Genomic DNA, 15,668 nt, shown 5'->3' on the forward strand with positions numbered 1-15,668 from the left:
CACCTACTGGAAAATATATCCTAGGCTGACAAATCATTTCCATTCAGAATCGATTTTCGTATGCAATGATACCTATATATCATTGGGTTCAAATTTAACAGTGACCTACTATACAACAGAGCATTTTCACTTGATCATCCTTTTTACACACAATAAGTTATCAGTAATAACAATACAGTGTTTTTTATAATATAAAGTGCAAAATTAGAGGCTTTTAAAAAATCTCAAGTCTTGTGTCCTGGTGCTCATGGCTTTTCAATGGCACTCTAGTTTAATCTGTAATTGATAGCGTGTATGCGTCTATTTGTTATTTATCTCACGATCACGTGTTTTTAGAAAGTTCGAAAAAACACAATTCAATTAAAAGAAAATAGTTTGGTTTGACTGCAGTGATGTTTAAATGTTTTATAGTTTATTTACACTATATTATTATTACTACTTGTACACTGTACAAAATGTGCGTGTTGCATGTTTTGAAATATTTTATAATCAGAAGAAAAGGTTTCTCTCGTTTTTTTGCTGTTATAAATAAACTCTAAAAAAAAGTAGCGATTAACAGACTAAACAAACAATCATTAATAATTACTTTATTTTTTAATTATCGTAACACATGTTATTTATGCGTATATAGTTACATCTTAGTATAAGAAATTGTAATTTAGAACCATTACTGTACTAAGAAAATAATAAAAATATATCGTTGCATAACATAAAACAAATTATAATGGAATATGAACCAAATCGAATTACCTATTTTATTTTATTTTTAGTTACTTTAAATACTTATGCATATATGTATACTAATTAACAAGTCTAGTACTCTGGTGAAATACATAAAATGTAATTGAACTAAAAATGTTGATAAGTAACAAAACCTAAACGAGTAGTCAAAATAATTAATTAATCTGACGTTAAACAACTATTATACAACCACTCATTTGTTTGTGTATAACCTCGGTGTAGAATTTTTTCAAAGGACACGGCGTACGGGATACATATCGTTGATGATGGACATCATTTAAATAATGCATGATTATATATAAACGACGAATAAATAAAAACCATTCCGATATTATTGTCCACTATAACAAACATTTTATTTATATTCAGTTTATTTATGTCTCGTTAAAAGTCCAATGGACCTTATATACACATATATATATATATATAAAAAAATCAACTAAATCATTGGCTCAGCACGTTAACACTACGGTTTTTCTTTTTTACACGTTTTCATTAAAATATAATATTATTTTCGTAGGTATACCGCCTACACACACACGCATATATATATAATATATAATTACATATAATATATATAGGTATAGGTATATAATAGATGGTACTTGATTTATCGTTTGACGACCGCCGTTGGTCACGACGTTGCATAATCATATTATAATAATCATAAATCATATTAATAATGATGATGATAATAATAATAATAATAATAATAATAGAATAAATAAATAATAATAATAATAATAATAATAGGCAGTAATAAAATGAAAACTAGTGAGTCGTCAACAATATACAGTAATAATAGTAATAATAATAATATAATAATAATAATAATATATAATATAGCTTATTAAATATACATAATCGGTACAATTATTTACAAATTAAATAATAAACACAAAAATACAACGCGAATACGCGATAATATTATTTTTTTTTTAATAAATACACATTCATAAAATGTATGTAAATATATATATATAATATAATAGTCTTTGTTTCGAATGTGTAATATTACAATATATAATATATATATTCTGTGTACACGTACCTAAACATAAGTGCATACGTATATAATATACATATAATATAACGTATAAGTATTATACGTATTAGATTTAGTCATATACACATTTTTTATTTTATATATTTATATAATATCAAATCAGTTAATGTACACAATATTGTATATATGTATATAATATATATTTAGTTTTAAGTGTATTATTATGATACTAGTGCGCTGCGAAAACGCGTATTCGATGTATAGCGATAGGAAAGAAAAGAAATCGATGGAGAGGTTATGTTATTTTTTTAACGGAGATAATAATTATTAAAATTATATAATAAAATAGTATATTTTTTTTATCATATAAACGGATAATATGAGGATTTATTGTATTTGCTAGAAATATAATTTCGTCATAATTGTGGAGTTCCACGTAATTTTTTTTCCGTTCATTCGTCAATTAATATTTTATCACAGATAATCTATCACTAAAATATAGTCTTTTATCCGGGACTCAAAACGTTTTTCAAAATAATATTATATAGGTATACCTAGTATGGAAATTATAAAAAAAAAATACATATATAATATGTGTATATTGTATATATATATATTATTAAAGTTAAAACCTAACGCGTGTCTTGACAATATATTATATACCTATGAAGTCAATAACATTTTTTTGTTTTCTACGTATATTATATATTATATTGGTACGATATCTAAATTCATATATACCTATAGACGAACCGATGGAGAAGAAAATAATATAATATACAACGATGAAACGTGCGCTTCGAATAACATAATAATATACATACATACACACACACATATTGTACATAAATATAATATATACATATATTTATTAATAACCTTTTGATTGTCGGTGATATAATGTTATTCATCAATAAATTTTAGTATTTTTTTTTTCATTTTTTTTTTTTTTTTTTTTTTATCTGAAAAATATAATGAACAAACAAAAACACGAAAATGTACACGTAAAATTTTGAAGGAAAAAACTTTCATAGTAACGTAAAATATAAAGAAACTAAATCGCATGGCATGGAGATTTATAAAAAAATATGCGTCGTAGGAACTGCTAATGGTGGCGGTGGCGGTGGTGTCGGCGTCGGCGGCCGGGGACGAGCGTAGCCCGCTGCCGCTCCCGGTGCTGCTCACAGCCACGGACCTAGTTCGCGTTCCAGCAGCGAGGCGGCGTCCGTGCGTCCCATCAGCCTCAGCACGTTCAACAGGTCCGTGACGGACGTGGGCTCCCTGTGTCTGGCCTCCCACAAGTCCAATATCTGGTCGGTGGGACTGGGTTTGACCGCAAAATAGTTAATGTACCTGTAAAAATATCATAATTATTATATGATATAGATATTATTAATATTTTATCATGTACGTCAGCAGTCGTCGAGTATTAGATTTACTTTGGGACAAGAGTATTTGAGTCCATTAACCATTATGAATAGGGTCAAGAATAAAAATGTAAAGATACACATGGGTAATTGTAATATTATAATAATTAAAAAAAAATGTTAGCCGTGTGCTAATAAATATTTATTTATTTGTTTTAAACGCGTTTTGTCGCCAACAACAGAAAAAAACGTACCTATATGAAAATCGATGACAATAAAAATAGAAAATACATTTTTTTTTCGAAAACCTTAGTCTGTAACGATTTCGATTTTAAAACGTTAATATTTTTCGTGATGATGAGTCGAGGAAATAGTTTTAATTGTCAAAATATATATGATAACATTTGGGAAATACTCTTAAAAATACACGTTGATATCTTTCACCTTTAAGTATAACTAGTCTAATAGACGAACGAGTCTATTATAGTTGTGACTCCAATGATTGGAAACTACTGTTATGGTATAATCGTTAACTGCAACGATGAAAATAGTTTGAAAGTCCGACGCTGGGGGCGCATCAAACAGTCGATATTATATAGGTATATAGTGGTATTGTATTACAGTCGAGTTAATTTAACTTAACGACGACGACGACGAATGAACTTTAATTTTTATTTCGTTTTACACGTTTCTGTTTTCGCGCCGACTCTCGACCGAGTAGAAATAATTCAGTTAAAAGCCCAGCCTCTCGTGCAACTTCTGAATGGTAATTTATAGTGTATTAGTATATATTTTATGTTCGATTCAAATAAGGGACGTTTCGCGACGTAATAAAAATTACCGCGTTCTATTCGGTTTCAGGAGATCGACAATCATTAATCGGCGGTTAAAACGTAGAGCAGTGTCGATAAAAATAGTTTGACGCAGTTAGGCGATACGTGGTATTTTATTTTTCTTTCATCAAGCGAAAGACATAAACTTAATTTAATGAGAAAATAGACGGGTATATGCTTAACGTCAGAACAATATATATTGATATCGTCTAAATTTATCGAACTTAATGAAATACACCGTTTATTAGTGTGGAAAAGTGTGTTTTGTTAAACAACACTGTCAGATAAGTATGTAAAAATAAGAAATGTTCAAAACGAATAACGGTCTATGATCGTCATCAAACACGATATAATATGTACAGCACGTTTAAGAAGTATGTTAATATTGTCCATTATTATGGAACTCACCTGTCCATGGCGAGCCGTTGGGCCAACATCCTCCAGTCGTTGCTCCTAGAATTTGGTGGATCTAAACATTGACAGAGTTGCTTACGTAAGACTTTACTGAATCTGAACAAACAATCGAAAGATTAATAAATTATTTTTTATTTCTATACGTCATATACAACACATATTATACTATACGTATGGGGGAAGAAATAACGTAAAAATAAATCAAAAACCGGTGACAATGGTAGGGTGAGAAGGATTATGCCATTGCATATATTATATTATAGGTAGTAATATAAAAGGTGATATGTATGTAGTGCTGTGTTAACAAATAAATTTGTAACATTAACTACCATTCTACCCACAACAAAAAAATTAATTTTTATCCACATCTCTTTTCCAAAACGGCTCATCGACACCAATCGCTTTTCAGTCATATTAAAAACAATAAAAAAAAAAGTGTGCACTTAATAAAATATTAAAAGAAACCTTTTGCGAAATTGTCAATTTTTTGTTAATCAAGCTTGCGGACTAAATTCGCATTATCTCAGTGAAAGATGAGAGTATTAAAATAATTATTATGAGCATATAGTATAAAAATGAAAAAATTTAAATAAATCAAATTTCTAATTCAACAAGCGTTTAATGTTATAATATGGGGAGATGCGAATACCATTATGTATTGCTGCTGTATACACGCATAATATAATTTACAATCGAAAATAGAAATTGGAAATATATCGGTTCAAGTAATACCTATTGCTGCAGTAGGCGGTATAATTTTGTGCATGTGTTGAGCATAATATATTATTACCACTAGCGAGGAAACAATAAAATGTAGCTGTAACCAACGACGAACATTTTTATATATAATAGAACTAATAGCTATCCAACATTAATTTTTTTTTTAAAGTTTTGTAGGTATCTATAAATTGTAATATTTATTTATATGGAATAAAATACGAATATTCAACAATTTAAATGATTGTTCAAAATTAGGAGTATACTATCTATGATTAATTTTAGTATTTTACTTGTTTTTATTTACTTCTCAATTATTAGCAAATTCATCTATTAATCACATAATAACTACAATGGATATAATATTAACACGTTTTTTAAATAGTTTTTTATGAATTTAGTTTTATTTTGAATTATATTGAATACTATAATTATTTTTGTGTCTGTAAGAATCATACATAAATAATCAGTAAATATATTTCAATAATTAATATGTCTCCATAAAAATTAATGTACATTAGAAAACTATAAATTTTCATTTAATTTTACCTCAAAAAAATTGTAACCCCGGGAAATATTCCTTTTGACCTACTTAATCCCTATTATATAGTAGTATAATGTGTATATATCATAGAAACATTTACGTAGATTTACCGAAATGGCGTTGGATCGCACGACGTGACACTGGACCCACTGCCAGTGGTGCTGGTCACTGTCCTCGGCTGTCTGGGTTGATGGCCGACGGATGACAGGCTATTTGGGTCCTGGTTAACTTTGAATGTGTGCTTGACGTTGCGTAACGACCCACTGGCTGCAGTCTGTGATACGCACACACGACATGAAACGTTTACCCATGAGTCCGGGTACTGTTGCTCGTACGGCTCTAGTGAGAACACCGCCAGACCGCCCGAGTTCCATAGGGTTTGGAACGGAATTTCCTGTGGACGGAAAAGAGATGTGTTTGATTAGGCAGATGCCGCGGTAAATTTTAGATCATACATTAAAACGGAGCATACAGTTTTAGCCAAAATGATAATATTCGAAACGGTATACGAAAATATAAAATTATTTAGTGATTTAAGATACTTTAACTGAAACACTATGAAAAATCCAAAAACTATTATGTATAATATTCTACTGACCTTATAATTGTCTTGGGGTTTACTCCTCCAATTGGCACCAATGTCGTCTACGGTAACCACTAGGTTGCCACCGCCCTCTTGAAAGCATATTGACTTGGGTTTGTCCAACATCACGCCTCCACTGACGCTACGTTCATGGTGTTTCAGCCGCTGCAAACCAAATCGTTTATTAAAATTTATTTTAAATACCGTCAAAATATGTATACACGCCATGTATCTATGTACGAACCTCTAAAGCCACGCCGTTGTCGTCAACTACATGAACTCGGATGTCGTACTTAAACTTTCGGTTCAGCGATCCAAACAGGGCCACTTTAAGCGTCTTTGCGGGTGGACTGCTAACCACCGTCGTGTCCGGTTCGCCGATCAACACAAACTTTGACAGCGTTTCACTCATCAAATACACGTGTTCTGCATCCATTTGCACAAACACTGATGTATTGATCGTTTCCTCTCCTAACGTCAGAATTTTCTGGCGACACAAAATTATATACTCATTAGTATTGGATTAAAATTATTATTGAATCCATCTAGCGTTGTGTTGATATATTAAAAATACGATCGTTTGATTGGTCAAGTTAAGCATACCTTCCATTTAGGTTTCGTGCCCAGGGGCATGTCACAACTCAGCACCGAAATCACCCAGGGCCCTTGCATTAGACTAGCGCAATGTCGCATTCCAACGATTACTGGTTTCTTGAAGCTCTTTCCATTAGGACCACACATTATCGCTGGACTTAACTGCGTTTGCCCGTCTGGAAAATGTATTAATTTATTAAAAAAAAATAAAAAAATAAAAAATAAAAAATAGTAATCACTAATATTCATTTGTATTGTACGCAGAACGGCTATATTATGTTTTTTTTATCTCGAAAATTAATATAATTAAACATATACCTAATACAGAATTCTGTATAGGACATCACCTCAATTGAAAATACAATTAAAATTATATTTATGAATATAGTTACCGGAGAGTATCGGCTTGTACTCGTCCTGTAATAAGGCAAACAATACGGGTTCCTTTTGAGACTTAGCGACGGCTCCTTCAGGAATGGTTAGCGACATCCCGTACTCTTTGCACTCCAAACGACAACCTGTTGACGTCACAGCAGTCTCTTTCATCCACAAGTAGTCCTTACAATGGCACGCCACGCCACTTGAGTCTGACTGGGACTTACCTGCCAATATAATATTATTATTAAAACCAGAATTTTTAATTTTTCATCAGTTAGCCACCGGTAACCTTCTATTTAAATCACTTTACTCACTCGAACAAGTATAGCTAGTCAAGCTATGGCTGGATTCGGGGCTAGACGAAAGCGCGTTCGGACTATCTGGGGCCACAGACGGGACCGGCGGCGCCGCCATGATGGCAGTAGTAACTGTCGAATTACCACCGCCACCACCATTGTGATGAGGTACATCATAATGGTGTTCCGAGCAAGACCTAGTCAAACTGTACGCGTTTTGATCATTGGTAAACGGGTACTCGTAGCATGATGGCACCACTACTACGGTTCTGGTTAAGTCTGGTTGCGTTTGATGGAAATGGTTGCAGCCACCGTTCCGTGAATGGCACTCCAGAGAGTAAGTCTTTTTCTCTTGGTCCGGAAAGAATTCCGGTTGGAAATCTATACGAAAACAATTAAAAAAATAATCACTACCAATAATATTATTAGAATATCTCCCTTAGGTATACGTAATACGCGTTTAAAAGACAAACGCGTGGGCGCGTAATTAATCATTCTTGTGACTGTTTACCAACGCCTTTGCTTGTGCATAATGTTGAGTAATTTATATAATATACCACTGCAGCACTCGCAATGTCGTTGTCAAAATTATACAAACACAATTAGGAAACTATAATATGCAGTGGCGGGAGGGTATACGCAGTCTTTAAGAACACCGGTCGCTTGTTAGTATCCGAATAATACCGATTGACATTTAAATGAAGTCTCGGTCGCTGCAGTTGCAGCAGTATTTATTATTTACCCACCACGTACAGCCGTACAGGTTAACAGGTATACCCAAATAGCCCTGGTTTTACGGTTATTTTATAATATATCGTTCCGCGGGTTTCTGGTGATCATATCTTAGTCGTCCGCTAATAAAAAATAAAATAAAAAAATACAACAATAATAATATTCGCGAAAAGATCCATTTTTGACTCTTCTTTTGTTTAGCGATGATGATAACCGCTGTTGTTAGACAGATCAAACGTTAGTAATTTTTTTTTTTTAATAATACGTGTTTGTTTTTTTGCTTTCATCTTATAACTGGAAACGTGTATTTTACCTATCGCGTAGGTCGGAAAGCCAAAGAACGGATTATATTATTTTCATAACTATCATTCGATGAACATTCAACATGTATGCCTAAAACGCTATTCGTACAAAGAATCAATCGATAGACTTATTATATTTCGACCGAGTTCAAGGACTAAGTGTATGTCGATACACCGTATATATGATTAAATGATTATGTGATAATAGTATTATATTATTGTATTCACTATATTTCAATAATAAGTATGATATTGTGTTCTAATGAGAAACGTACCCGAGTTGGCCATGTTGTACATGCTGTGATCTCGTCCTTTGTTCTTATACAGTCGGAACAACAAGACCATGCCAGCAAGCAGGACGGAGGCAGCTATGAGTGCCACATACAGCGCCACATCGGTCTCCACTACTGATTTGGTAGCTGTTAAAACAAACGAAACAAATTATTACGTAACAATAAATAAATTTTTTTTATAATATATATAACTTATGTACTATTATATGTTTCGCTTTATAAATTTTTATTAAAATAAAGATACATCGTCATTAAGTAATATTTATATTTATACACAGAGTAATTCAATCATCTAATGCTTTGCATTAGGCTTTCTAGATAACTTGATCTTACGCCATGTAATTACTTCTTTCGGAAACGTGTTAAAAACACCATTATCATTAATCACAGAGGAGCTGCAAAATTAAATTTCATGAAATCTAGTAACAACTAGATGTTTTTTATGTCACTTAACAGAAGCCAGATTGAACGTTAATTATAGATACCATTAAATAAGTTTGGAATGTTTTTCTCTTACATAATGTATCATAATATACATATTACATATACTCCGCAAATATAAAAACTAAAAATATATAATCGATTTATATAGGACGAATTGTTTTGAGTAATCCTGATATCGATTTTCGATATAAAATAAGCACGGGCAACATTCCTCGGAATGTAATATTTTATTTGAACTAAAAATCGAAGGGCAATATATATATATATGTATATATTATATTACAATATTTTATATTTTTCAAGTTTTCAGAGATTCGATTTTAAATACTACATAGAAACGTTATAAAGGCAAAGTTTGTACTTATTATATTGTATAATTTGCAGTTGGCTTGTGGTTTAAATGTATTACAGAGTAAAGTGGAAAATAAATGTTCTGCTAACGTTTTGTACGAGAGCTGACAACAATTCGTTATCATTATTTTTAATAAAAATTCTATTTGTTATAATAATTGACATAAAAAACAATTGGGCATTTATAGTAATTTATAGTATCCCTTGTAGTACATCTGTTGGTAACTGAAGAAAGTGGACGAAGAAAAATACGTCTACAATCGAAACTCGCGATTTATTGCACGTGATGTATAACACGCCTATCCGGTGGTGGTAAACGTAACACAGCGGGGGTATATAGGTAGCCGAAGGCATATTATAAGGTGGTGGTGGTGATGGTATAACAACAATACTTAATGGCTTAGGACTAATTTCTTATTTCCGAACCGTCACTGCGCCGCGCAGCAGTATAATATCCAATAAAATCGATGACCGTCAATAAAAACATCGCCGTGCCGGGTTTCTATCGTGTTTCGAGACGGTTTATCAAAAACTTTGCCGGCGACCAGTTTTGTGTTCGCGTGAATTGATTTTATCAGACCTATAACTGGCCTCTGACACGAATCGAACGCATATACGCACTTCGCCTTACATTTCCACTGATTTTTATATATAATTTATCGTTTCACGGGACCTGGACACGTTGTTATTATTGCTATCGCCGCGCACGCGTGAACGAAAACTAAAATGTTTGTACTTTCAACCACCCACTCGGTCGTTAATACATAATTTGCGCCACCGCCAAGTGCGATTCCCCGAATTTTTCGCTCAAACTGATTACTGTTTTTTCCTTCTTGGTTTTCAATTGAAACGATAATTATGCGATGCGGAAAAAAAAATTAAACTGTATGCATAAATACATTTGGCGACTTTAGGAAGCGATGTGTTATTATAAGATATTAAGATCCATATTATCTTTCAATCGGTATGTTAGTTATGTAGACAGACGTGGTTCGACGACTAATTAACGATAATTTATCGTGCGTTCATGAAGTAATATGACAGACTTAAATGTTGATAAGAAAAGCGAGTTTTTATTCAAAACGTAAAAAGAATCGAGTTTTTAATAAGGAGGGAATCACATATTATATATTTTTTGACATACCTAACCTAAACATAATTTATACATATTACGCTATGTGTGTACCTCAAGAGAACACGTTTTAATTTATTATTCATACTGTAATAACTAAAAAAGTTATATTTTATTAAATACTTTATAGTTTTTGTACATGTTGTTGCGGTATGGTGGAGATTAGTTATAAATAGGAGTCATTAATAATTAAAATATAATTTTTTCTTTTTTAACAAATTCGTTTCTGAACAGGAAGCGCATAATATCAACAATATTTTAGTAATGAAATTCGATTGTTTAAAACAAACATTATCTCAGATAAATTGCGGTTTTAATATACATAGATACTAAAAAAAAAACAAGATCATAGATTAAAATATATCGTGATAAAATAAGTAGGAGGTAGTATTATAATTTATAAATGAGTTTGAGATCTAAAATATAATATGGTAGTGATTTAAGGTTATATTATATTATTATAAATTAAAATGTAGATTTTTGTCTTATAGGTACCTGCGTGTATATTTATATTTTTTTTCGAGTTAAAAATGTAACATATAATATCAAATACATATAAAATGATAAAAATAATTATTTTCTTCGAGACTTATACTTATTTTAGGTAAAGCGCGATTCCGTAGTCTACTACACCGATAAGCCCTTAGAATTAAAATTCACGAATAAATGCTTGTTTTCGCTGATGAAATTAAAATTCATGGAAACATAATAGATGTTTTTGGCATTTTATTAATCCCTGTATCACGTGATTGTGTATAAACAAGATTATGTATTGGTTGTTTTAAAACACCAACCATAAAATTATACGTTCTTTTCACGGTCCAATTTTATATTAAATGTGAAGGCGAATTGCAGCGTTGTATTATAAATAAAAAATAAAAAAACTTTTACGCGTTAAACTACTTCCACGACATTGCACAACAATAGTTAGTCTACAAACCAATTAAGTTTGGGCTAGGTAGGTATTATAGTTGGCTATCAACAAACGCAGGATTAGTCTACATCGAGACTTGCAGCAGCAAACGCCGAGCGGTTTTAATATGCCGGCCGAGGTTTAATCGATTTTTTCATTTAAGTCAGTGTTTTATTTCAAGCGAAATCGTAAGCCTTATATATTATAGTATTGAACCGTGTGAGTGCAGGCGCGTGTGTGTGTGGGTAGTATCATACCACGCGGATAAGGTCGCAAAAACTTCACCAATGTCCAGCAGCATTATATAGTATAAGTTCGAATAAACTGAAATATTTGACCCATCGCATTGCAAGACTCTTAGGAATCTGCTGGAGAATGTTTGCAATCGAATCGGAGTGTGCTGCAGACGGTTTTAAGTTTAATTAAGACTCGTGTGTGTGAGAAAAAAAAGTCGAACTTTTTGGTGAGATAAAAGCTAACTGTCAGAAATCAAAAAGCACCACCGGCGTTCAATTATATATCAGTCGGCCAATCAACCGAAGAAAATCCGATGTTAAAAGGAATGATATCGTCGTTGGCGGGAGGGCCGGTCCACCAGTGGTATCCTTTTCACGGATTGTCTTGTGTACATGAAAGACCCAATATATAGATCCCGAAGTAATTCGTCTGCAATTCGAAGGAACTATTTCATTATAAGTATTAAGAAACGGCTGACGGTAGATTCCCCATCGTTTCGTGTCAGTTTGAATGCGAGTCTTTTGTTTCGATTCGTCTTTGATCGGAAACCGATGTAATCGAAAACACGGTCCAATAATGATATTATATATACGTATGTATTTATGTATTACACTATGGGGCTGACGACAAATTTACTATCCGGTTGATGCTTTTTATGATTCAAACATACATATATAATATAGAATATTATGTAATGCACAATATTAAATAATATCAAACTAAGGGCAGAGATGCATTAAAAATGTTGGTTTGCGGAGAGAGAGGTACTATTAAATTGTTTTAATTTAAATTAGTCATTAGTCAGAAAGAAAATGGGTTTTCACGTATTGTTCTTGTATTGTATAATATAATATTAGAACATTTAAGGAGTTATTAATTTTAAATGATATTATATACACATATATGATATATTTTGGTTTTAATAAAATGTAATTATTTTTTTCAATTTTTTTATAGTTCTAATCTAATTTAATTAGAAATTATGTTTTCTTCATTAACTACCGCTGCGTTTGAAATAATTATTTTCTTCAAAAAACTCCTTAAGCGATCACAATATTAGACAAAGGGGGTCGTAAAGTATTGTTAATAAATATTTCATTTTTAAAAACCATTTAAGTATAATTTATAGACATCCGAGCAATTGATGATTTATACTAAATGTTATACGCTTAAATACAATACTAATAATATAATAATCAATGTTAATTTTGTGAGTTATTATTTTAAATATAAATTTTAAAATAACTTAATATTTATAAATTACCAATGATAATAAATTATATTATTTCATGATAGATATTTATTTTGGTCAATTATTTTCAAATATAATATATTAATATGTAGGTATGGTATATATTGTATGAAAATATTGAACTCTATAAAATAACAAAATATCCAACAACGTATCCAGTTTAAATGGACCGCATGACTAATGTTTTCATTGGCTTTATCATTGTCGTTAACGTTTTGGTGATTTACACTCCACCCCAAGACGAAAACCGGAGCACAGCAATTATTTTAGTTACGATTCATTCCCCTGCGCGAATAAACTTGTTCCTTCCGGTGTCGCTTCATCATCCCTCGTGCATATATAGACTTCTTTTGTTCGGAACAAGACAAGGGTTGGAAGTTACATGTCAGGGTCGTTACGATGACAATTTGTCCGTACGTCACATCACCGGAAACCATGTCACCCGCCCTGGGTAGCGTGATCCTAAATATTCGTACAAAATATAACAGCCCTTCTGTCTCCCCACAAGTAACGTTACTACCCAGCACTACAGTGGCATTCCGATGCATCCGTCGCTTTACCCTAAAGATGGTTTAATACTTCGTATTTTATATTATACGAGTATAATATGACACATTCACGAGTGATAGGGGGCCTGTCCATTATTTAGGACTGTTAAACATAGGATCGCATATGAAGAGGGACGTTGTTATATATTTTAATCAATAAATCTTTAGGGTTCTTTAAAAAATATCTGAAGCTTTAACAAACGCTGAACAAAAACCAGCAATGCGAAATCTGTCCAAAAACGCGAAAACAAAAATGAATAAATTCGCGTGGAAATGGATTTCCCGTCACGTAGGTTTTCTCTTGTAATTTCCGGATGGTCGTGAAAGAACCATTTGTGTACTGTAGAGCCCGACGACTAATCGTAGTTTTACAAACGAACAATACACAACAACCGTTTTGAATTACGCATCATTAGAGTGCGCGCTCTTTTTGAGTTGCACATTATAATGTTCCAGGAAGTTCTGTCGGTTTTTTCATTAATTCTGAACTTTATCGTCACAAAAATTCGTCTCTTTTAAAAACTCAATTACCTACCCATTACTCTAATCGAATTTTGGTGCGCTAAGTGTTTTAAGTTTATTTAAATAATGAAGTTATCAAAAGAAGCATGAAAAAAAAAGGAAAATCGAGAATCATGTTTATGCGTATATTAGGTAAATATTTTTTTCGTAACGGATGGCCAATGTTTTTGAACGAAATTAAAACGGTCATATCGTTTTGCTATTTCCCCCTTTTTTTTACATAGGGTGATTTTAATTTCCTGTTGATATAATTGAATTTCTCCGTATATCCTGCACAGCAACACGCGAGATTCAATCTTCATTTACCCTCTCCCAATCATAAAAGCTGCCAAACTTTCTGGCGACGGCTAATATATAGACTAGTAAGTATAATATTAAAGATTTTTTACATTACACCCTAGCAAGATTTAACACGTATCTTACGATCCATATCAATAACTCTTTACAGCAGGATGTTTCACGAAAATATATCTAGGTATACTACTAAAATACAATTTATTCATATTATTAATAGTATTTATAAATAAGTAAAATATTTATAAATGCAATAGCATTTTTTTAAAACATAATATGATAAAATTGTTAATTTAAATAGATACTTTAATAAGAAATGACTATAATGCTTAAAATAAATGTATTGGAATTGGAAATATTATGAATATTATTCAAACGTATTTTATTTTACGGTTAGAATTTTACTGAATATGTTTTTAGTCACTAGGAAAGAAAATAAATATGTTAAGTAAGGTATACACTACATACTATGTACAACTGTTGCAGTCACAAAGACAAACGATTTAATGATATACGAATACCCGCATGTCATATAACTACTGAAATCTGTATGTTCTTTATTTACCTATGTAAACAAAGTATTTTTTCAATATTATTTAAGAACATTTACCTACAACGGTTGTTATTATGACTGTTGTTGTTTTTATCATTTTTTTTTTTTTTTTTTTTAATAATGCGTAATACTTTTTACAAAACGTTCTCATAACGGCATATAAACACGCTAAAAATGTTCTAAATGCTTAACATGAACTTTAACGTCAATTTGTGTGGAATGCAGTAAGAAGTATCTTAAATAAAAAAAAAAAACGTTATTTTTTATAAGCAAGCTTCTTGAAATTTATGCCTTGTATACTGTGGTAGTTCGTTCTATCAGCCCTAAAGGCTGTAACAATCAATACACATTTTCGCCATAACATCACGATACATCCGGACTATAAAAACTATAATACAATATATAAGTATCATGTAACGAAAAACACGTACCTTCCTCGGTGAATTGTTCATCATCATAATTCACAGGGTCATCTCTGCCACCTGAAACAAGTATAATAAAAATAATAAATGTTATGTTTTATTCTATGTAATGGGTAATATTTTTCCGTTGTAAAATTCGCATTTTTATTAGTATACAGCAGTAATATGTTTAATAGTGCTCATCTTCCATTCGCAAAACA

General features: G+C 31.6%; 1 protein-coding gene across 2 annotated transcripts in view; it reads right to left on the minus strand.

The window, feature by feature from the left end:
• Positions 1-1,070: 1,070 nt before the first annotated feature.
• Positions 1,071-15,668, minus strand: part of LOC114127262 (netrin receptor UNC5C) — a 126,960-nt gene continuing 112,362 nt past the window's right edge. For both annotated transcript variants that reach the window (XM_050201886.1, XM_050201885.1), the window contains exons 8-17: positions 15,478-15,528; positions 8,783-8,926; positions 7,492-7,854; positions 7,192-7,401; positions 6,809-6,975; positions 6,450-6,692; positions 6,221-6,370; positions 5,733-6,016; positions 4,356-4,457; positions 1,071-3,100 (exon numbers count right to left, since the gene is read on the minus strand). In XM_050201886.1, the coding sequence (XP_050057843.1) occupies positions 2,929-3,100; positions 4,356-4,457; positions 5,733-6,016; positions 6,221-6,370; positions 6,450-6,692; positions 6,809-6,975; positions 7,192-7,401; positions 7,492-7,854; positions 8,783-8,926; positions 15,478-15,528 (1,886 nt within the window). In that variant the 3' untranslated portion in view covers positions 1,071-2,928. The remainder of the gene's footprint in view (positions 3,101-4,355; positions 4,458-5,732; positions 6,017-6,220; positions 6,371-6,449; positions 6,693-6,808; positions 6,976-7,191; positions 7,402-7,491; positions 7,855-8,782; positions 8,927-15,477; positions 15,529-15,668) is intronic.

The sequence above is a fragment of the Aphis gossypii genome, chromosome 2 (genome assembly GCF_020184175.1).
Source record: "Aphis gossypii isolate Hap1 chromosome 2, ASM2018417v2, whole genome shotgun sequence".
Taxonomy (NCBI): domain Eukaryota; kingdom Metazoa; phylum Arthropoda; class Insecta; order Hemiptera; family Aphididae; genus Aphis; species Aphis gossypii.